This window comes from Microplitis demolitor, chromosome 4 (genome assembly GCF_026212275.2).
Source record: "Microplitis demolitor isolate Queensland-Clemson2020A chromosome 4, iyMicDemo2.1a, whole genome shotgun sequence".
Taxonomy (NCBI): Eukaryota; Metazoa; Arthropoda; class Insecta; order Hymenoptera; family Braconidae; genus Microplitis; species Microplitis demolitor.
Genome location: NC_068548.1, coordinates 17206552 through 17230781, shown reverse-complemented (window position 1 = coordinate 17230781; position 24230 = coordinate 17206552). Strand labels below are relative to the sequence as shown.

General features: G+C 28.6%; 1 protein-coding gene across 1 annotated transcript; it reads left to right on the top strand.

Moving 5' to 3' along the window:
• The first annotated feature begins 12525 nt into the window (after positions 1-12525).
• LOC103574215 (clavesin-1) lies at positions 12526-15688 on the top strand. The gene is made up of 5 exons (XM_008553619.3): positions 12526-12876; positions 13447-13787; positions 15055-15183; positions 15267-15501; positions 15583-15688. Exons 1-5 carry the CDS (start codon positions 12753-12755, stop codon positions 15609-15611), a joined length of 858 nt encoding a protein of 285 aa, XP_008551841.1. The 5' UTR covers positions 12526-12752; the 3' UTR covers positions 15612-15688.
• The last annotated feature ends 8542 nt before the right edge of the window (positions 15689-24230 follow it).

The window sequence follows — 24230 nt, the reverse complement described above, 5'->3', positions numbered from 1 at the left end:
TTAAACAAAATTTTTGTATATAGTTCATACATGCTTATGTATGAACTATGTATGGAACCATATATGGTCTTACTCTATAAAACATGAAGTAGTCAATATTCACTTATTTTCACTAATTCATGTTTAGAAAGTACATGATTCATATATGGCCATTCATAACTTTATTAAAACGTTGGTATGTGCATGTATGGCCATATATGCTCTATATATGCCCATATATGATCCATATATGCCTATGTATGAACTATACACTGTCATGCATGGCCATATATATATGTTTCATTTTTCACGGGAAGTAAAATAACATCCTGATTTAAAAAATGAGCGATATTCAAACTAAGTCGGTATCATTCTGAATCAATATTATCGGTCTCAAGCCAAGAGAAAAAAATTCTCGGCAGAAATAAGTATTTATGCGTCTCGTCTGAAAACAAAGAATGCTTCTTTCAAGAGTAAAATTTTTATTCTCTATCGAAGAGTAATAATTTATTTAGTTAAGATTGAACTTTTTTTGAATCGAAAAGTTTAAATGTTTTGAAACCAGAATGAGATTTTGAAGAAATTAATTCACTTGAACCAAGTTAATTATTTTTTCTGTGTATACTTGAAGTATAAAATAGTTATAATTACCATCTTGAGTTCTTAATAAATACATAATAACCATTATTGAATTGTATAATAAATTTATTAAAATGCAAATGCTCATGATGAGGTGGTAAAAAATATAATTTATGTGAGAAATATTATTGTTTGTAATGAAAACTATTGTTATGCAGTAATCAAACTTATTTTCTTTCTATGATTGTATTATGTTTTGAAAATTAAAATTACTTTGTAACAAAAAAAACCCTAGTAATAAACAATTTTTTGTTGGTTGATAAGTTTATTCAAGAATAAGACTTTTATTTGGATTTAAATTATCAGAGAGTATTTAAATCCGTAAGATGGACGGTGGAGTTTGAAGGTTCACCTATAGTGGGAAATTGCCTATCTAGTTTGGATTTGGCAATCTTCCATGATGTCTATTATATTATATGGCTTTGCCTCAGCTCGAGAAACTGTGAAGTCATATTCTATAGCATCTAAAGATTAGATTTCAATAATAATAATATATATATTTTTTTTATTATTATCATTATATTTATTTCATTGGCCAATGCTTCAGCCTAGGTTAAATTTTTATTTAATATTAAAACTAGCAACTTTACATGTATATAGAGAAGACCAAGGCATGACAGTCCACCGAGTATACGATTAATATCAAGAGTTGGAATAGTCTAAAAAGTAAACTTATTTGATATACAATAATTTTCATTTAATTAGTTATTGCTATGTACAAAACTTTAGTTAACATAAATGTTAGAGTTCAATAAACAATATAGTGGTGCTACTTGATCTTACTTTTAATTTGGTCATTTATATCAAATCATAAAATTACAAATTAATGAATATACACTGAGAGAAAAAATCGGTTTTCTGAACTAAGAAATCGTAGTTCACAGACGACTCAGCTAAACTAAATCAGTTTCAGTAACTAATACACCATAGTAAAGTGATCTACGACTACATAGTCATTCTTACTATTTTTAGTTACATATACTAAGATAAAGTTAACATAACTATAATTTATATTGTAGTAAATAATTTATTCTTAGTCCAATGAGCAATAAGATTATAGTGATGTTAATAATGTACACTTAGTTCTTCAGATCATTTATAATTGTAGGAATAAGTATTTGTGTCTAGATGTACACACTAGAAAATCGAACTTTCTGAGAATGTACTGATTTGACTTATTGTAACTAAACATTCATAGTTACCATTTCCATGATTTAGTACTGCAAGAAATAAAATTATTCAGCGATCTGTACTGCTGATTTTGGTTCATTATTACTGGTTTTTTTTTATTTACTAGCCAATATTTACGTGACAAATTCAGAAATTTTTATTTCTTTCACATTGAACGTACTTGATGTTTTTTTATTATAACAAAAATTATTTTAGGAAACATAAATGTTTAACATTAATGTCTTAATGTAATTTAGTATATACTATATTACAATCAAAAATGATACTTGTCGAATAACAGAGAAGTACTCATACCAGAATCGTTCTCAAGCTTGGAATATAATACTTTTGAAATAAGTTTCTTACCAGAGACACTATACAAAAGGTGGGCGCGATCTACACGGAGAAAAAATTGAAGGAACTGTTCCTAGTACGTTTATGAAATATCATCCCATACCGTTATGGTAATGATTACTTGGGATTATGGGATATAGACCTATACTTTCTGGGAAGGTTTCCATAAATATGGTAACAATTCCTATCATTATGGTAACAGTTCCCATATCGCATGTGAAAGAATCATGGTAATGATTACCATACTCATAGGAATAGTTCCCATAAGCAAATAGGAACCAATCCTATAACCACATTGTAACAGTTCCTAAGCGTATATGGTAATGGTTACCATAATATTATGGTAATCATTCCCATAATGTATGGGAATTATTACCATAATATTATGGGAATGGTTACCATAATATTATAGGAATGGTTACCATAATATTATGGGTATGGTTACCATAATATTTAGAAATTATAATAATTTTTTTTTGTAATAAGCATTTTTTTTGTATATTTAATCTTTTTGTGAAACTATATTACAATAAAATGGTAACCATTCCCATAATATTATGGTAACCATTACCATAGGTACATAGTAAAGATTACCATAATTCCATAGGAACTATTCCGATACCGTATGGTAATTATATCCATAATTATAGGAATGGTTACCATAATATATATGGGTGCCGTTCCTATAATCAACATTTCAAAAAAACCAGTTACCATGCAGTATGGGAACTATTCCCATAATATATTGTAACTGTTACTATAATTTTCTCTCCGTGTAGTGGCGAGCACCAAACCACTCTCACTGCTGTTGCCTTGTTATGCTGACTATTATCTCTTAGTTCAAGCAACTTTTTTGTTTTGGTTGGAGCATAAAAAATTCTTGCGTTAAATAATAGTACTCATTGCGATAAATTTTATATTCTTCAAACAAAAAAGTGCAGATTGTTACAAAAACTCATATATCTTGCTTCAAAAAAGTATCTAATATTAAGAAATAAAAACTTTTGTAGCAAGTAAAAATTCTTCGCTTTAAGCATAAGAATATGTAAACTTGAGAAAAAATATTTGAATTAAAAATAAAAATTTCAAGATAATTATTTATTTAGGACTAGAAAATTTTGATTTCCCGAATCGATTTTTAAAAAAATTTCAAAAATCAAAATTTTATTGTAGTAAAAAATCATTTTGAATCATAATATGTTTTTTCAAGTCAACATATTCTTACGCTTAAATCAATTTTTACTTGTTTAAAGAGTTTTATTTTGTTAACATAGGAGATATTTTTTGTAACCAGATATATATGTTAGTTTTTAGAACCAATAGCATTTTTTACTTTGAAGAAAATAAACTTTCTTAGAATAACTACTAATTTTTAAACGTGAGAATTTTTGTACGCTTCAACAAAAAAAAAAGTTTAAGCTAAAAAAAAAATTTATTGGGAGAAAAGATATATATTATCTTGATTGATTTTCACTTAAATAAATAATCCCGAATTGATTAGCAACAAAAAATTTTTACACGCCCTTTTGGTATAAAAAAATTTTTTTTTTTCACTTTTTTAATTGAACTCCACATGTTTAACGATTCGGACCCGATAAGCAAAAAAAAATGTTTGATACCCTTCTTTGGCTTATGTTTTGCAATACGCACTTTTGGCATTAGGAATGCAATTTAGAGGCAGGGAAACTAAATATTAATAGTATTTATAATGATATTTTCTTTTGAATTTTTTTTAAAATTTGATTACTAGTCAGCAGAAATATTCTATAATTATTAAATTAACTATAAATCGATTGTTTAGAGAACTAACATGAAATAGTACGGTTGATCCGTGCTGATTCACACTAGTACATAGTTCCAGTAACAATAAAAATTGGTTAGGGAGACTATATTTTTATATCTGTCGCTGCATAGTTCAGGTTACTAAGCACTTTTCTCTCAGTGTATGTCATTACTCAGAAGAGCCAGAAAGTTTGCCCTGCTAAAATAGCGCTAAAAAATTTTTTATAACTGCAATCTTGATTGGCTTATTTAATTTTGGAATTAAATCGAATTCGAAGAGAAAACAAAAGAACGATCTACATTGAAAATAATTTTAAATATTAACAGTATATTTATAAGAGATAATTTAAAATTCTTTCAGTCAAATATAAAATACAAGGGAAACCAATTTATTTTTTATAGAAAAAAAAACTAGATAAGTCACGATTGAATATAAATCTCAGAAAGGAATAATAATGAAGGAACAGAATTTTTTTTTATTGAAAAAAAAGTTGACTAGGTCTAAGTTTCAGCTCAACCTCTCGTTACTCCAGCTTGTTCGTCCAACTACTCCAATTTTTTTCTTTTTTTTGAGGAAAAACTGGTCTTGCTTGCGATCTTGCTGGCAATCTTGCTCGTGATCTTGCTGACAATCTTGCTCGTGATCTTGTTGACAGTCTTGCTCGCGATCGTGTTGGCTATCTTGCTGGTGATTTTGCTGACAGTCTTGTTCGCGATCTTGCTCGTGATCTCGGTGGCAATTTTGCTCGCGATCCTGCTGACAGTCTTGTTGGCAATATTTCACGTGATTATACACGTGATCTTTCTCGCGGTCTTACCGTCAATCTTGCTTGTGATTTTGCTGACATTATTTACAGTAATTAACGTGATTAATGGTAAGACATTTTTAAGGAGAATTAGGTACACAATTTCCAGACTCCTTACCAAAATGGAGAATGGAATAGTTTCTTCGTTCGGACGAAAGGCTGATAGGGAGGATTTTTGGTAAGATAATATCCAGGCTCTATACCAGGATGAAGAATAAGAAATTTTTTACGTTTTCCAGCTCGGATCATTTAATTACTTTCAATTTTTATTGTACTCCTGTTTTTTTCTAGTAAAAAATAAGTTGACACTGCCCAAATTGGACAGCTGGAGTATTTGGAACCACAGCCTTGACCATCAAATTTACAGAAACCTTTTTTTTTTGTAAATAACGAGATAGCTGACCTGGTCTCACTTAGACTGCTGGATCACTTAGTTATTCAGCTTGTATCATCAACTTGACCTAAATAATTTTTATTTTGAAAAAAAAAGCTGACCTAGTCCAACTTGGACAGCTAGAGCACTAAGTCATCCAGCTGTCTAGGATGGGAAAGTCAACTTTTTTATCCTAAATTATAATAAAATAAATTAGAAGAAATTACGTGACTCAAGCTGAAGTACCAAAAACTCCAAGATGTACAAAATCATTTTATTTCTATTAAAAAAAAAAAATTTCTTTGGTAGTAAAAAGAGTTGACTGCGCAACTTGAAAACTCGAGCACTTAGTACCCCAGGTTGGTCATGAAATTATTCCAATTTTTAATAGATTTTATAAAAATCTAACTGTTATATTTGTTCTCATGACGCAACTTTACAAAAATTTTAACATTTTCTATTTATTTGAGTCAAGTAGGTTCCAAAAATACTGTTGGTGAAAAAGTTTATATATATATATATATATATATACGAAATAACGCGCGTTTCTCCCACGATAGCGTCCACAATTCCGTACCGATCTTAATGAAATTTTTTTTTGCATACTCTTTAGCTAAAGAGCTCGGTTCAGTTCGAAAATGAGCAAAATCGGCCGAAAAGTTTAAAAGTTATAGTCATTTAAAGATTTTTTAATTTTTCAAAAAATTCAACTGTTGCATTCGTTTTTCCACTTTTTAATAAATTCATCTAACTGTTCCAATTTTGATTCCTGCTGTGTAATACTTTTAAAATCTCAACATTGAAGTATACATAAAGTATTCTTTTAAAATTGACAAGCATAAATATAATTGATCTTATAAGCTTTAGATAAATTTATAAACGCCACCGCCTAACTTACAGATTTAAATAATTAAATAAATAATAAAAAATCTACTTCCATTTCGGCTACCGAATGGCCTTTTTTTCGCTTTTTTTCTTTAAATAAAAAAAAGCTAACTCGGTCCAAGTAAGACATAAAATAAAAAAAACATAAAAAAAAATCTCTTATAAATGGGGCATTCCATGCCTAATCATCGAGGTTTTAACCCGACTCCCTTCGATTTCGCTGAAACTTTTTTATCATTTTCTATCCTACCAAATACATTTTTCTAAAATTTCTTCAGATTCTTATTCAACTCAAAAAAAGTTACGAATTTTTGAAAAAAACGGCTCTTTTTTTTTTAAATTGCTATAACTTTCTCACAAATTAACCTTTTGGCACTTATTTTTTTTTAATTTGTGCTTTTACATGTAGTTTTCAGAAAAAAATACAAAAAATTTTTCAGAAGTCACGATATATGAAATATTTCAATTTTTTCAAAAAAACCGTCATTTTTTCGAAATCCGAAACCGTCGATTCTCAATTTTTTTGTCTCAAAAAAAACTTCAACTAAGTCAGTATTTAACACCGCTGTTGCCATTTTGCGCCGACTTTCCTTTATATTTTTTTTTTTTCGATTGAAAATAAAAAAATTTCTAAATTTGGCTTATTTCTTATGACTTTGCGCTGAAGTTTTTTTGGATAATTTTTAAAAGCTCAGAAGTTGAATAAAATTATACAAAAACAATCGTAAAGTGTATTAGGGGCAAGGATTAATTTCTTCAGAGGAAAATTCCCAATTTTAAAATATAGTAAAACCTAAACTTACAATTAACCTTCTCAATACGACAATTTATAGATAAACTCAGAAAAATATAGCCTGAGAAAACATAAATTGAGAAAACAATAGAAAGATAGCCTTATACACAGTTTTTGATGAAATTGAACGGAATATAGTATAGTACCGGATATCTCAACTGGTAGAGCACTCGGCGCGATACCGACATGGTCTAGATTCGGTTCTTAGTTCGCGTTATCTTTATTTTCCTCAGTTGATCTATAAATCGTCTTATTGAGAAGGTTAATTGTAAGTTTAGGTTTTACTCTATTTTAAAATTGGGAATTTTCCTCTGAAGAAATTAATCCTTGCCCCTAATACACTTTACGATTGTTTTTGTATAATTTTATTCAACTTCTGAGCTTTTAAAAATAATCCAAAAAAACTTCAGCGCAAAGTCATAAGAAATAAGCCAAATTTAGAAATTTTTTTATTTTCAATCGAAAAAAAAAAAATATAAAGGAAAGTCGGCGCAAAATGGCAACAGCGGGGTTAAATACTGTCTTAGTTGAAGTTTTTTTTGAGACAAAAAAATTGAGAATCGACGGTTTCGGATTTCGAAAAAATGACGGTTTTTTTGAAAAAATTGAAATATTTCATATATCGTAACTTCTGAAAAATTTTTTGTATTTTTTTCTGAAAACTACATTTAAAAACACAAATTTTGAAAAGAAAAAAAGTGCCAAAAGGTCAATTTGTGAGAAAGTTATAGCAATTTAAAAAGAAAGAGCGGTTTTTTTCAAAAATTCGTAACTTTTTTTGAGTTGAGTAAAAAAATCTGAGAAAATACAGATAAATGTATTTGGTAGGATAGAAAATGATAAAAAAGTTTCAGCGAAATCGAAGGGGGTCGGGTCAAAACTTTGGTGATTTGGCATGGAATGCCCCAAATATACTATTATTTTTTAAAATTGTTTACAATATAGATCGTTCTTTTGTTTTCTCTTTGAATTCGATTTCATTTAAAGATTAAATGAGCCAATCAAAATTGTTGTTATAAAAATTTCTTTAGCGCTATTTTTTGCACTCATCAGACAATTCTAAGTTCATTGAATAAAACTACATTTCACCTCATCTTTACAGTGTAATATTTCTGAATTAAATTGTATTTAAATAATTGACAAGCAAAAAAGCATGATTATCTAAACATCAGATTTAGCACAGTGGATAGCGTCCCGGCCTAGTAATCAGAAGGATCTCAGCTCGAACCCTGGTAGCATCCAAATAATTTTATTCGTTATTTCTCATTAATTCAGTAATTAGTTAATTACACTGCAATGTAATGTCGATAAAAGTGTGATCAAAATTTTTTTTTAATTATATTTATTAATTTAAATGACAATATTATAGATTGAGCATTAGGTGAGCCTTAGATTTTTTGCTCCCCGAGGTTTGGCCGAGGCTTGATTTTTTGTTTCCCAAGCCTTGGCCAAGGCTCAATTTTTCGTTTCCCAAGGCTCGGCCGAGGCTTGATATTTTGTTTCCCAAGGCTTTGAACATGGCTTCCATCCAAGGCTTGAACCATGGCTCGCCCAATGGTCAGCCAAGGCTAGTACCTTACTACAAGGCTAGTAGGCCAACCAGGGTAGTAGGTTCGTCCAGTAACTACGGTTCAGACCCAGCTATCAGAAGGACGGCAGTTCGCGCCAAGAGCTCAGCAGAATTTTCACCGAGTTTTTTTCACATCGTTTACTTTCCTTAGATAGTTTAAACGTTAATGATCATGAACTCTACGATGTTAATAATAATAAAACTTTTTTTTACAAGCTGGCTTACAAGCTTGGCCAAGACTGAGTACCCAATCTTGAGCCAAGCATGGGCCAATGTAGGAGTGCCAAATAAGCTAGGTTCTCCAGCGCTGGGCCAAGTAGGGTCCCGTCATTTAACTCTAGCAGCTCCTGCATAGGAATGCTTTGATCTAAGTCACGACTCATGTTAATCTTTATTTTTATCACTTACATTGATTCCTGCTTAAATACATTTATTCTGCTGCGCATAATCGTGAATGAAAACTAAAAAAAAAACTTGTTTATTAATTATTTTCGATTCTTTCAAACTCTACCATGAAACGTAACTTATTTGAACTTGAAAAGCTCATAAAAAACAATCGCATTCAAGAGTTTTTTTGAACTCGAAAATGTATTCACAATTGTGTTTCCGTGCTTCTTGAGCTCAAAAACAGCGGAAAATATTGGGGCCGGCCCGCAAGGCCAACCGTTGCCCAGATTTGTTTATAATAATATTTCTCATAACGTATAGGAATTATTCCCATATGTCTATGAAAACCATTTCTATATCAATTCTTATTTGTCTAATAAGTAGAAAAATGGATAATTATCTGCTTTTAAATAATTTTTTAATTAAATATATAGTGGGGGTCAGGAAGGGGGGCTGACATCGAGTATTTAACCCGAACTAAATGATATAAATAATAATAACTTATTTAAAAAAATATATATTCCATGTAAATGAGGTATGCTTTTTTTATAAATCAATTCAATTGTTTATGATAATATAATATACAATAATGAGTTGTAATCGTGATAAAAGAAATAAAAATAACAGTTCATTAATATTACATTGAACAAACGCATTGTCCAATTGTTTTAATTCATATTTATAATCATTATCATATGATTTATATTTTGATCATGAAATAAAGGTAACTTATTAACGCTGCATATCCTCAAACTTCGTATGTATACATACTATCCGGAGACACGGTCGTGTCTCGCGCCAAGTACACGTTCAAACACATATATATATACATATGTGTGAACGTGGCGGCGCAAGTCGACCGTGTCTCTGTACCGGTGTCATATGCCTGTTTAACCTCTCTCGTATTTAAATTGATTAATAACAGATAAATATAAATTATATCTGTTATTTACCTATTTCTTTATTAATCTTTCATCATTCTCTACCAATTCCATGAGAAATCTTTGAGCTTAATATTTGAGTTATCGTTTTTCAATTTCTAAATTTTTGCTTACGCCATTTTTGATAATTTTAATAAATTTATAAATCTCTAATTTTTGATAAATTGTGTATATTTTCATCAATATATATTTTAGAATAAGGTAAATGTCCCAATACCGGAACGACGAAGGGTATATGACTGATTTTTATCGTTTTAAAAATATTCAAATAAATTATAAACCAAAATAATTTATTACATCATATAGAATAGACATTTACCAATTCAAAAATAATCAAATTAGTTCATTTTTCTTAAATTTAATATAAAAAAAAAATTTTTTTCTATGACACCCAAAAGACCCAATACCGGAACGCTGAAATAGCCTTGTCCCAATACGGGAATTCGCTTGTCCTAATACCGGAACAGTAAATAAAATAAGTTATTTTTTGCATTTATTCATGGTGAAAATATTAATGATTATCAAATAATATTAATGTAAAACGAGTATGAATGTAGCAGACATCAGAGAACTTTAAAATTATAAATAAATAACATAAATAATTAAAAAAATAATATTTACACAAAAGCACTATTAATTTCAAAATTTTTTGAATTTGCATTTTTTAAAATTTTATATTATTAATTATTTACTCGATTTATTAATAATTTTAAATTTGTCTGATGTCTGCTATATCGCACCCATAATGTAAAATGTATTTAAAATTTTAAAATGATTGAATATTCAATGAAAATAAATATTTTGAACTAAATAATAGAAACAAAATAAATCATTTGAGATTATACTAGAAAAATAATTAAAAAAAAAAAGTAAAAACAAAAATTTATTTTTTATGATTTAAATTAGAGCTTATCTATACTTAATCTATTTTTTATAACAATCATACATACTGCATTAAACATTAGGGCTCCAGTAATAATTAATATTGTACTTGATTTAGCCAGTCAATAAAACTCACCGTTAATGTCTATCGATAACATTAATATGATTGGCTGTTCCGGTACTGGGCACGGGTTCATTTTGGTGTACCAATAGACGAACAGTCAAATTAATATAATAATACTATTTTTTTCACATTTTTAATATGTTTTCTTGAATTTTATGTCATTCAAGATGCATATACAAAAAAAAGATTATTGAAAAGTAATTCTAAGCATTTTCTATAAGCTTAAGACCATTGACTGATTTCTTAGCAAAACCATTAAGAGACATGAAAAAGTCATGAATCCGAGACTAATGCTCTAATTAACATTTTTTTTTTTCATATTTTAAATATTTTCTAAAATCTATTTTATATATTATTTTTTTATTTAAAGATTAAGGTTTCAAATAAGGAAAGTTTTATTTAGTTTCATCGCGTACGAATTGAAATATAATATAATGATTATCAAATCGTTCCGGTATTGGGTCTTGTTCCGGTATTGGGACATTTACCTTATAACTTCATGTTTCCATTATATTAAACAGTTTTTTTTAATAGAAATTTAGGTTTTTTCTTCTGAACTAATGTTATCTGTCAATTTTTTGTTGAACACATGGGAAAAATTTTCCTTACTTTCAGAACAGAATTTTTTTTTTTAAATTAAAAATACAGAAAGAAAAAAATTATTAATTCTTAAAAAAAAATATTTTTCTTTCGAAATTATTACGGAAAATAAGTAAGAATTCAGAAATTTTTTTAAAACACCTTAGTGATTATTCACAGCATATAGATTCAACATATAAACTTGTACACGTAATAAAATCCGGAAATTATCTTTACGTTAAGTTTTTCAATTCACTATTGTTTCAAGCTTCATAACGTTTTTTCTGTTAGTTGTACGAAGAAAACACTCAAAGACTTTTTTGTAGAGAATTTAATTTGCGTTATTAAAGCGAAATAAGTATATCATCTGATTGTAAAACATTTACAAATTATGACATAACAAGTTTTTTGCGTTAACGCGCACTAAGTACGTTCAACAAATTTTTTTTTTTCATTTGTATATTTTCTAAAAAAATTTTTTTTCTTTTTTAATTAAAAAAAATTCCAAACACTTGATATTTTAATGATTTCCGTCTTTTTTACCAATTTCTTTTTTGTATTAAGTACATCTATATCAATTAAACCGATCTATCAACTGTTTTATTGCAGAATGTTACATCTTAATTTGGCATTATTTAGTGATTTCAAATATTTTTGTAGAATAGTAAATATATTATTGCAATTTGAACGTGTACTTGACGCAATCTATTACAGCTGTGCTGTTTTTGGAGTGATAGTATTTTGTGGATATTACTATTATTATTACTTTTAAAATAATAATAATAATAATAATAATAATAATAATAATAATAATAATAATAATAATAATAATAATAATAATAATAATAATAATAATAATAATAATAATAATAATAATAATAATAATAATTTAACAATGAAACATAACGATTTATTGAGTAAATACGAGAGATAAAAAATTTATAAATTAGTTCAATAAATATAAATATTTTAATTAATATTCATAACACATGTTAATATACATTTATTGTCCTTGGTATTGACACTATCATCAGATTGATGAATAAACAGTGATGGTATTATATTAAAATGAATAAACAAATGATAACTCCAAGTTTTAGTAATACTTGTATTTTTTTCTTATCAAATCGCGACAAGTTTAAAAGCGATATGATGCATACGGAGCGTATTTTTTTTTATTTTATATTTTTACAATGACAGGGTATTGTGATTTGGCATTAACGTATTTATTCATGTAGATTATGCACAATTTATTTAATGTCACGAATCCCAAAGACTCGATTGGACTTTGTAATGGTCAAAGATTAGACGCAGATCGTCATGTGTAATAAGAGCCTCCCCGATGTAACGACTTACCAGCAGATACATCTTAGACGTTCTCTTATGAAGATTACTCCCTGAACCGAAGTTATATAGATATTTGTTTTATTTAAATTTAAATTATCATTAAAATAATATTATCAAAAATTTTTAATTTTATTTACTGTAATGTCGTTTCAACTTGAAGTTGGACCTCTTGATGAGGAAACTAAAAAATTAGCTGAAGTTGAGCTTAGAGAAACACCGGAAAATGTTAAAAATGGTATTGCTAATCTTCGTAAACTTCTTGAAGGTAAATTATTTAACAATTATAATTTTATCATATGTTTTTTTTTATTTTGTAATAATTTTATATGAAAAAAATAACATTAATATTAGAATGAAAACTATTTATTCAGTTATTTTACTATTTAATAAATTCAAATAATAATAATAATAATAATATGTGTAGATCAAATTTATTTAAAATTATAAGATAAGTCGCTATTGTGTAATATAAGCCAAGTTATTTTTGGTTATTTTAATTTCTTTCATTTCAGTAAAATCACTTATGATAAAAATTATCGACGATATGTTTTATTTCGAAAATTATCTCAGTTTTTTTATTTTTGAGGATAATTATGATTAAACTTATTATGTAAGTTGATAAATCATCATGCTTATATCATTTTCTCAAATAAAAAAATTTATTAGATTCAATGTTATTTTTTTGATGATAATAAAATAAATTCCAATTGTTAGAATGTCATCATTAAGCATAATAATTTTACATGCAGAGTTTATTTAATATGAGAGTTTCAAATAAATGAGAGGTAATAATTTATTTTATTGAGATAAGCATTAATGAAAATAATTTTTTCAGAAAGTGAAACCTTGTATTACAGGACAGACGATGAATTTTTATTGATATTTCTTCGACCTTGTAAATTTTATCCTGAAAGTGCATACGCTTTGATGCAAAGAATTGCTGATTTTAAAGTTAAAAATGCATCGCTTCTTGATAATTTAATGCCGAATGATGAAAAAACAGCGATATTAGAGAATAATGTCGTAAATGTCTTGAAGGATCGTGATCACAAAAACAGACGTGTGCTTGTAGTAAATGCTGGTAAATCATGGGATCCTTCTAAGGTGACAGCTGATCAAATGTTTAGAATATTTTATTTAATACATGAAGCTGCTCTTTTAGAAACAGAGACACAGGTGATATTCTTATTGTAAAATATTATCTTATAACTTATGAAGTAAATTAATAACTATTAAGCCAACTTGTCAAAGTAAAATTCCAAAAAGATTTTAAAAAAAATTTCATCTCTATAATCTCAGTTATATTATTTTGAATACAGGTTGATCGTACTTTGTTCTTTTAAATGATAAGCTAAATGATAGCAAATATATATAACATGAATTAAGACAATAGTCATATAAAAAGATTATACACACCTATAAAACAAATATTTTTTTACATTTTTATCATTTATGAATGTAATTTTCAATTTAAATATTCAAATTTCAACTTTCATGAATTTCTTATTTTTCATTTTGAAATAAGCTGCTGTGCATATTTTGACAAAACTATATTCAATTTATTTGCCAAAGCTATTATAAAAGTATTAAATAAAAATGTAAAAGCATTTAAGCTCAACGAAAGAGATTAATTATGTCATAGTCTGAATCGGGATAATTTTTTAACTTTCTGATCTGAAAAGATAAAATTTTTTTTTTACTACACTTGAGCCAAAGTTAAATTCCTGGCCCTGTTTAGCAAGAAGAAAGTGGTACCTTTCTTTTATAAGAAAACAAAAAAATAGTATATTACACACCGAGGATGAAAAGTAGAACATTCCAACTGGCGTAAGTAATTTTTGCCTACCTGAACTAAATGCAACATCGTAACTTCCATTGTGGTGTGCATACTTTTTTTCACTAGATCTGTGTCTATAAGTTTAAATTTTTGCCTCTGTTTGTGAAAAAAATGGTGCAAGAGTAAATTATTTTCGCTTCATTTATTTCTTTTATTTAATTTAAGCGTCAGATACAGAAGATCATTACAGTAACGATCTAGTAGATAAGCAATGGGTTCTGATACTGTAACTATATAATATACTTTTGAGAGCTATATTTTCTTCTCTGTGAAGCAAAGTCTCAAAAATTCTTTTTGGCTGCAGCGAAGCGCATGCAAATCGGTAAATTAGTTGTAAGATATTGTCGGATAAAAATTAATTTTTTTCGGCGAAATGTATTTTCTTTCACTCAAAACTTTTGAGGTTTGCTCGAGGAACTCAAAAATCCACAATTAATAACGTTTTCAAGCTCTCTGAGTTCGAAAACAGCGAGAAGTTTGGATGTTGGCCCACAGGGTCAACCTTTTTTCAGATTTTTTCTTTCTAATTTTATCGATATTTGTATTAATAATTATTAGTTTTATTAAATCATCTTAGTAAATTAATGCTTTCGTTATTAATTTCAGATACGGGGCGTTGTTGTTATAATGGATTTTGATGGATTATCAATGAAACAAATAATGGGATTATCGCCATCATTTAGTATGAGATTGTTATCATTTATTCAGGATGCTATGCCACTCCGTTTGAAAGAAGTAACACTATATAGAATCCTCAATAATTTGTCAGTTGAAAATTATAAAAGCGATAATTAATTAATTATTAATTTATTATATAGGTACATTTTGTAAAACAACCATTTCTCTTTAATCTCGTTTGGAATATGTTCAAACCCTTTACTAGGGAAAAACTTAGAAAACGAATGTTTTTCCATGGATCAAAAATGAATTCTTTACATGCATATTTAGCTCCTAGTCACCTTCCTGCAAATTATGGAGGAGAATTACCAGAAATTGATTACACTGGTGCTGATTGGTTTCCAACTATTTTAACATGTAACGATTCTATTAGAGGTAATATAAAAACTATTTTTTTTATAACCTTATTAATTTTTTTAAATTCTATTAAACAATAATGAATATTTATTTTTTTAGAATGGAATACATATGGATATCGCAAATAATATAATAATGTAATAAAAGTTTATGGTAACATAGCAGTCTTTGTCAAAAAAATTTAAATTAAAAAGATTGCTATTAATTTCTAAAATTTTATTTATAACTTTCACAGAAAATATCTTAAAAAAATTATTACTATGAAAATTTAATTGTTGTGATGTGATAAAATATTATGCAATAAAAAAAATATATTTTATTAAATATATGAATGAATAGGAATATTGAGTCGGTGAACAAACGATCAAGAGTTTTTATGTTTTTCCAGTCTAATTTATTCTGAGTTTAAGAGAAGAATATATATCTAAACTATGTTTCTATTAAATAAATTTAGCTCCATACTATTAATTTAATAAATTATAGACGTACTGTAATAAAGTCGTGTGGGGAAAACCAGGGCACGACCCCCCCCCCCTCCTAAACGGCAAATTATTTTTTGTATCTTTTGAGCTCCGGTTACACGTTATTGTGATCTCTCTCGAACAAATTCATTATAAATTTTCCATGATTGAAGAAAATATTTAGGCACGACGGACCTCCTTCAAAAAGTGATGAAAATGTTTTTTTTTTTTTTTTTTTAAATAGTTCGGAATCCGCTCATTTTAACTGTATTAAATAAATAATAATCTATCAATATGTATGCCAGAAGAATTTATATTCTGGGGCAAATGGCCTTTTTCTAAAATATTAATTTTAAAAGTCTCTCAAATATTTTTTTTTTGTCCGAAAATTTCACTTTTATAAATATTGATATTTTTCAAGATAATCCGGGAGTCTGATCTTATAACTAGAAAACGAAGCCTAGAGTCTGTGGCTGGATCTAGTTCTGTGACCTACCTACAACTATGTACTTGACGCTGCATAAACTAACTATTGGAATTATATTTTTTAAGAACTGTACGCTAAATTTCATACATGGAGAAAACGATTCTCAAATAGTAGTTTATCTATTGAGTGCGAGCGTCTTAGACTCGATTGTACTAGATAAATACATTAGTTTTTGTGACAGATATTTAAAATTTACTACATTTAGTGCCTATAAATGGCAGGTTATAAATCCGCGTTTATTTATTTGGTAAGATTGTTTTGAGTATCAGTTGAAAATTAGAGAGAAGTCGGTAAGTGGTAATTTAAATAATGATAAATTTTGTCACAAGATGGTTCGTTAAGTTACTTCGATATTTTTTGGTCGTTTGCTATCGCACATGTAACCAAAAAATATTTTTTGATCCAACAATGACGTCACTTTTAGAACGATTAGGTATCTTTTTTACCAGCTGTATCTTATCTAATATTTTTAGCTGCCGGCTATAGGCGCTAAATGTCGTAGATTTCAAGTATCTGTCACAAAAAATATTTTAATATTTTATTTATTTAAGTAAGAAATACTAATGCAAATGCAAATCAAAGAGTGCATTACTTTTACTATTTATTACTAAATGTATAGTAAAATTCACAAAACAGTAATTAATACTATATGTTTATCTGAAAAATTAATATATAAATATTTTTATTACTAATTTGTTTGTATTCTTTATTAATCGAACAGCAAATTTTATAAAGAAAATATTAAATTATTACTAAACGTTTAATTCATCGATTTTTACTTTGTAAGAATATAAAAATTAGCTAAAAACATGCATTGAATACCTTACAGTATACAAAAATTACAATCTGTCTAGTAATTTCTGTAAAGGAAATGAATAGCGTAATATTAAGTATTATATAACAACTAAAAATTGCTAAACGGCATGTAATTTTTCCGAAGCAGATCGATAAAATTAGAAGTTGGGGGGGATAGCATACACAGAAAAAAAGGTTGACTTGGCCCAAGATAATTTTTGCCTTCATTTTTTTATTCTTGGGCTGAGTAATTGGGGTTTTTTTAATCCAAGAACATTTTCTTCGACTAATATCATCGATTGTCATAAAAATATTGTATCAAGAATAATTAAATTTTAATTCAAGTTAAATAATCTTGGTTTAAGAATATTTATTTTAATTCAAATTTATTATGTTTCTAACGAATTAAAAAAACTATCAAAACAAGATACTTTTCTGTTTTGGTTGGTGAGTATAGTAAATTGTCTCAATATATATCAACATCTCAAACCAAGAACTTTTTTTGCGTGGCAGAAGAACATTTACTCTCAGTTTGAGAAAACTACATTATCGACTCAAGACAACGGTTTATTGGAATGAGAAAATTTTAATTTTGATTTAAATAAATTATAATCTTAGCTTAATAAAATAACTTTTTTCGAATCATGCAAATATTTACTTAACGGAAGACATAAAATTCTCCCATTGATGATTTTTTTTCTTGACTTAAAAAAATTCTAGTCTAAAATAAATGACTCTACTTAAAAAAACATATCGACCTATATTTTTGAGTGAATTTAATCTAATATAAATATTAAATGTTGTCAAGCAGGAAAGTGTATGCGTATATTCAGAACATCACAATACAGCAGTAGAGAAGAATAAGGAATAAACTCTCTCGTTCAAATGGCTTATGAGCAAATTGATAAAAACAAATTTTGTTATGCTCATGGTAGGAATCGAACCGAGACCGAATCGGCATCACGCGAGAGCTTTACCAGTTATGCTACCCGATCATTTCCTAAACGTTCGTTCACTTTACCCATATCTAGTAAGCACACTGTACAATGTAGAGTCTACACCACCGCCACTTTAGTATGGTACAGTTAGCTTTCCCAAGAGAATTTTTGCGTTGAACCGTGAACGCAGTTCTGTTGGTTCAAACGTCTACGCTTACTTGCCGCAATACAACAGATACTTCTTTATTTTCATTTTAATCTCAAGTTCTTAAAATCGATCAGAAGATTATTTTTTTTTATGAGCTAGAGATTAAAATAGAAATAACTGGAAAACAATGCGGAATTCGAAAAAACTTTATTGCTAGTAATATGTAGGAAATAAAAATGTCTACAAAAAAAGTCCTATGATATTTTGTGATAAGCCTTATAGTTTCACCGGAAAAGTAAAAAGATCTCAAAATTTAATATAAATTTAACTTCAACCTCGAATAACTTTTGAACAAATGGATTTATCAAAAAATGATAAGAGACTTTTTTTGTAGAGCATTCAATTTCCTACAAAATTATGCCTGGTGATTCTTTCTATGATGCATCGTTAGCTAGTTATAAAAATCAGAACATGCAAAAAAAATTTTTTCTATATTATTCTTATGGAAAATAGAAAAGTGCAATGCGGAACCTCTTAATGTTAATATTAAGAGCTCTAATTTTCACAGGCGTCTTTTTATATCTAAATGAAACTTTTAAACCTATTTCCAAGAAGAAAAAAAAAAATTTATAATTTTTTGAATCACCCTAATATATATATATATATATATATATATATATATATATATATGTAAATAAAAAAAAACTTTTTAAAATTGAATTGAAAATATTAAGGCTTACCAATTTGTAAAAAAAAAAATCGGTCTGTCGGTTGACTCTGCGGGCCAGCCCCAAAACTTCCCGCTGTTTTCGACCTCAAAGAGCTCGAAAACATTAGTGTAGATATATTTTCGAGCTCGAAGAGCTCGAAAATGCTATCACACGCAATTGTTTTTTTATGATCTTTTCAAGCTCTAACAAGTTACCTGTTATGCTGAAGTTTGAAAATTTAAGAATCGAAAATTATCAATGAAGCGGTTTTTAAAATTTAGTTCTTAATTTTGTTCAGTAAAATAAGTGTATTGAGGCAGAAATCAATGTCGGGTATCAAAATCAAGACTTAAATAAATTTTGACTCATGTAAGAAACAATAAAATATGAAATATCCAATAAAAATATTAAAAACTACGTTTTATCGATTTTTTTGTTGATAATATGATTTAAACTAAAAACCAAGTTCGATGACATTATATGATCAAAAGAAACCATAAAAAAGATGAGTTGGTATGATATCAGGCACATTTTAGTACGTTATATTATGATTTATCCGGAAAAAATAACATAAAATGTAATTTTTTTAACTTTTCAACGCCGATATCTTTTGAACTAATCAATCGATTTTGATAGTTGACATGGCAATCGGCGCGTTTTATTGAGTTCTAGAGCTGATTAAAATTTGAAATCGATCGCGTCAGTCGTTTCGAAAATATTTAGAAAAAACCGTTTTTCACCATTTCTTTCTCCCGCGATAACTCTCGAACGAATTATCCGATTTTGATGTTTGAGGTGGCAATCGACGCGTTTTATTGAGTACTAGAGCTGATTAGATTTTTAAGTCGATCGTATAAGTCGTTTTTGAGAAATTAATAAAAAACTAAAAAAAAAATTTTTTTTTTTTCGTAATTCGCCAATATTTTCGAGTCTATTCGATCAAATAATCTGAAATTTTCAGGAAAGTTGAAGGCCAACAAGCTCTTTCGATTGCCACCTCAACCATCCAAATCGATTCATTAGTTCAAAAGTTACAAAGAGTTTACATACATACACACACACACACTCGGACATCATTCTGAAAATAGTCAGAATATGTTCCTAGGACCTCAAAACGTCGACATCTGATGAAAACTCGATTTTCGAAAATCGGGGTGAAAACAATAACTTCCCGAAATTTTTGAAAATCGTCGATTTTCTTAGCGGGAAGTTAAAAATAGCTGTACTAGGACGGTACACTGCAAGCGCTCCTGGTGGAATAAATGTTCGTATAGTGTATAGATATATCATCATCTATTTTAATTTTCCATATAAATATATATATAGTTACACAGCATTTTTTTTATTTTATTAATTGTTATTAAACGACAATGTGTTACCTAGCCATTCGCAATAGGGGCTCTACAAATATTTCAAAGAATTGAAAAAAAAAAATTTGATTCAATTAGTGGATTTTTTCGCAAATTATCATGTATACGGGTTTCATACTTGACGGACAAGAAATTTTTTTGAACTATTGTGATGTTTTTCCCGTTTTTATTGAACTAAATAAATTTTTGAAAAGTATGGAACTAATCTCCATTAAATTATCTTCAAGACACGGTTGCAAATAGCGCATTAAATTTATAATCGCATTAGTGCTTCAATTAAATTTTTTTTTATATTTCATAATCAAAAAACAACAAATTAAAAATAGCTTTTTAATTTCTAATCCTACATTTTTGAATTAAAAATTAAATTTCAAATTTCAATTCGTAAAGTAGCGTTAAAATGGAATAGTTTAGTTTTTAAATCTACGTTTTAAAATAAAACATTAAATGAACAATTTCAATTCGGAAAACCAGATTAAAAAATTTCTTTCTAATCTCAAATTCCATAATTAATAATTGAGAAGTTAATCAAAAATTTTAATTAGCCATATAGCTAAAGGGGATTAAAAATTTACATTCCATTTTTTAATATTCTATTTTCGTATTGTGACGAGCACGCATTATTTTCCCGCTTAAATTCAATTTTTTTAAATACGGGAAACATAAAATGAGTAGAATTCAGTCCGGGTAACATTAGACACATAGAATTAAGTACGGGAAAACATGAATACCTAGAGTTAAGTCCACGGAGATAAGAAGAATAAGAAGGTAGTGGTGGATACATAGAAACTGAGCGCCTGATCATATCAGGAGCTAATAAAAATAAATTAGTACTAGTAGTAAGAAAATTAGGAGCGCAACGGGTAGAGGTGGCTACGACGAGCCCAGGCCTAATACATGGGTAATAATGGTTCCGAAAGCGCCGCCAGAGCGCGCAGCTCAGATTCACCGTCCCTAAGTAGAGCGGTATCTCAAATATTTATAAGCCGTTCAAATAAGCTGAGAGAAATCAATTCGAATCTGCGTTCTGATCCATTGGAGTAACCGAGGCGAAGGTAGAAGACAAGAAGACGATTAAATAACAGGTATTTCCGTTATTTTAGTCTAATTTTGTCAAGGATAATTTTATCCGCCGTTCCGCCCGACGAGAAATAATTACACTAGTTTTCAAGCAAAATATTTCAAAGTCCATAATAGAAAATAAGTATTTGAAATCTGGATACCAGGTTTAGAATACTTATCCGCGATCTGGGAGTTACATTTTTGCCAGCAGGCTGGTTTTCCGGCTTCGATAAAAGACATCCGCGTAATTATCTCCCATCAACTAGGTACGAGTATGTCGTGGACAGTGTTGCCAACCCCAAAAAACTAAAAAACAATAGCTCGCAAAAAAAAATAACAGGAGAAAACAGTAGATAAAGAAAAAAAAGGCAGATTTCATACTTTTGCTCATATAATTAAAACAATGAACAATTTTCTTAGTTACCAGAACTCACAAACATTGTTATATTAATAATCATAACAACAAAAAAAAAAAAAATCAAAGTGAAATTATTTTCTACTTTCATTCTCAATTGCCTCATCTTCAGTATTTTCACACTCGTTTTTCTTTTTAAAATCATACATATTTTTATTAAATTTCTTCATGTACCTTTCTGTGATTTTAAATGAGTAGCAATCGATTATTTCGGATTTAGTGTGTAATACTTCTTTAATAGTTGTAGTCGATATTCTGTTGCGTAATTTTGTTTTCATAATATTTATAGCAGAAAATAACCTTTCCACGGTGGCGCTGCTATGTGGTAGGCACAAAAGTTTTTTTATCAATTCACACAATGTAGGGAATGTTTAAGATTCCTCTCCATTTCTTAATTCGTGTACATGTTTCCAAAAGTCGATAATATCGGGAATTTTGTTTTGGTCAAAAGATAAATCGACATTTCTTAACATTCGCCATTCTCTATCCAAGTTTCGTTATATTATTTGGACAAATCTTTGGGAAGAAATAATGTAAATCTGCAATGGAAGGGAATTTCTTTTTTATATCAGGATCCAGAATTGCTTTGGGATTTAGCATCTTCAGACATTTTAATGCTTGACGGTCTTTATCGTCAAAAACAAACCTTTTTAATATCTGTTTTGCAGCCTCGATATAAAACTCCTTACACTTTATGTAGAAATTTTTCAGCTGTTCTTCCTCTAGTTCTCCAATTTCTTTCTTTCTTCTGATCAGATTTGGCATCATTCCACCAATGTATATTTGTTGCAACGGTAAATGTTTCTGCTCACTCGAGAAGTCAAGGTTTAATATTTTAGTTTCTTTTGCGTCTAAAATATTTCGTGCTTCATGTTTTTCTTGTTCAGTGAGATCCAAATATTCAGTTTGTATAAAGCATTCCAAAATAGTTGTGTATGCGGTCAGTATTTTGTCGTATAGTAAATATAATTTCGGAGTCTCGGATTGCATTTCTTTATTGAGATCGATAAATATAGGAAATGCAAATTTCAAAAAGTCCAGGTACAATTCAGTTGTCGGTTCGAGAGCCTTGGAGAGAATTTGTTGCGCAGAAAGTAATCTATCTACATGAACTGCAGCTTGAAAATACAATTTTATCGCTGGTAGTTGTTCCAGAAGCCTATTTACTACCTCAATAAGCGACTACCATCTGGTTTGGCTAGGGTGGAGTAATTTGTGTGGTTTAATATCTGTGAATGCTTGAAATGTTTTGAAATCTCCAATACGTTTTGAAGAATTTTGTATATGATTATATACGTCTCTACAGAAGTCTTCCACGCCCCTTGGCAATTTCTCACATGCGTATGATGCGCAAAGGTTAAAATAATGATAGATGCACTTCATAGTAAAAAGGTGAGGTATGTCATTTTTAAACAAAGTGACCAATTAATGTTTATCTCCAAACATAACGTTGGCACTATCAGAAGCAAAGCCTATCATGTTTGATTTGTAAGGAATATTTTTTTCAACAAAATATTCTACTATTTTGTCATACAACGCTGTTGCTGTACCATCTACGATTGGTATTAAAGTCAGAAATCTGTCTTCAACGTTGAAATCTGATTTTACTATTCTTACAACAAGCGCTAAATGTTTTATTGTAGACTTATCTGTGCTTTCGTCAACAAGTAATGCAAAGCAATTGTTTTGTAACATCTCTAATATATTTTCTTCTGCTGTCTGCCCAGTTACATTAACAATAATAGCTCTAGCTTTTGTGCGGCTCATTGATAATTGTTCCGCAATTTTCGAATCTGGACATACAGCGCAAATCAATTTATTCAAATGAGATGCTATATTAAAAGATAGATTATGCTCAGCAATAAAGCAGGCCATTTTTACTTCATCCGCTTTGGCTGTAATTTTTGTATCTTGTAAATTAAAAGCTGAGGTAAACATTGATGTCAGTTGTAACGGGTAAAACTGGGGTTGATTTCAGCTGCCAATTAAAAGTTATTAATTGATAAGTCGGAAATGAACCAAATCAGAACCAGAAAAGACAAAACAGTAAATAGACAAATAATATCTGAATGCAAGGAAATTTAATGATTAGCCAATAAAATATCCCAGAAAGCAAAATTAGAAGATATACAAAACTACCCCTTTGGCTCGGTTTAGCTCGCCGGAGTCCAGGGTTGAAAACAAAGGGGGTTTTCAAAAGATAGACAATATTAAATGTAATACTTTAAAGTTTATTCTAATCAAACCTTTACATAGGCTTCGAGCCCTTGTTCTACTACCTTTACAATAAATGATGACGGTTTTTTAATTATTAAAAACTATTTCAAATCATGGTTTATCACGGTTCTGTAAATACGTACA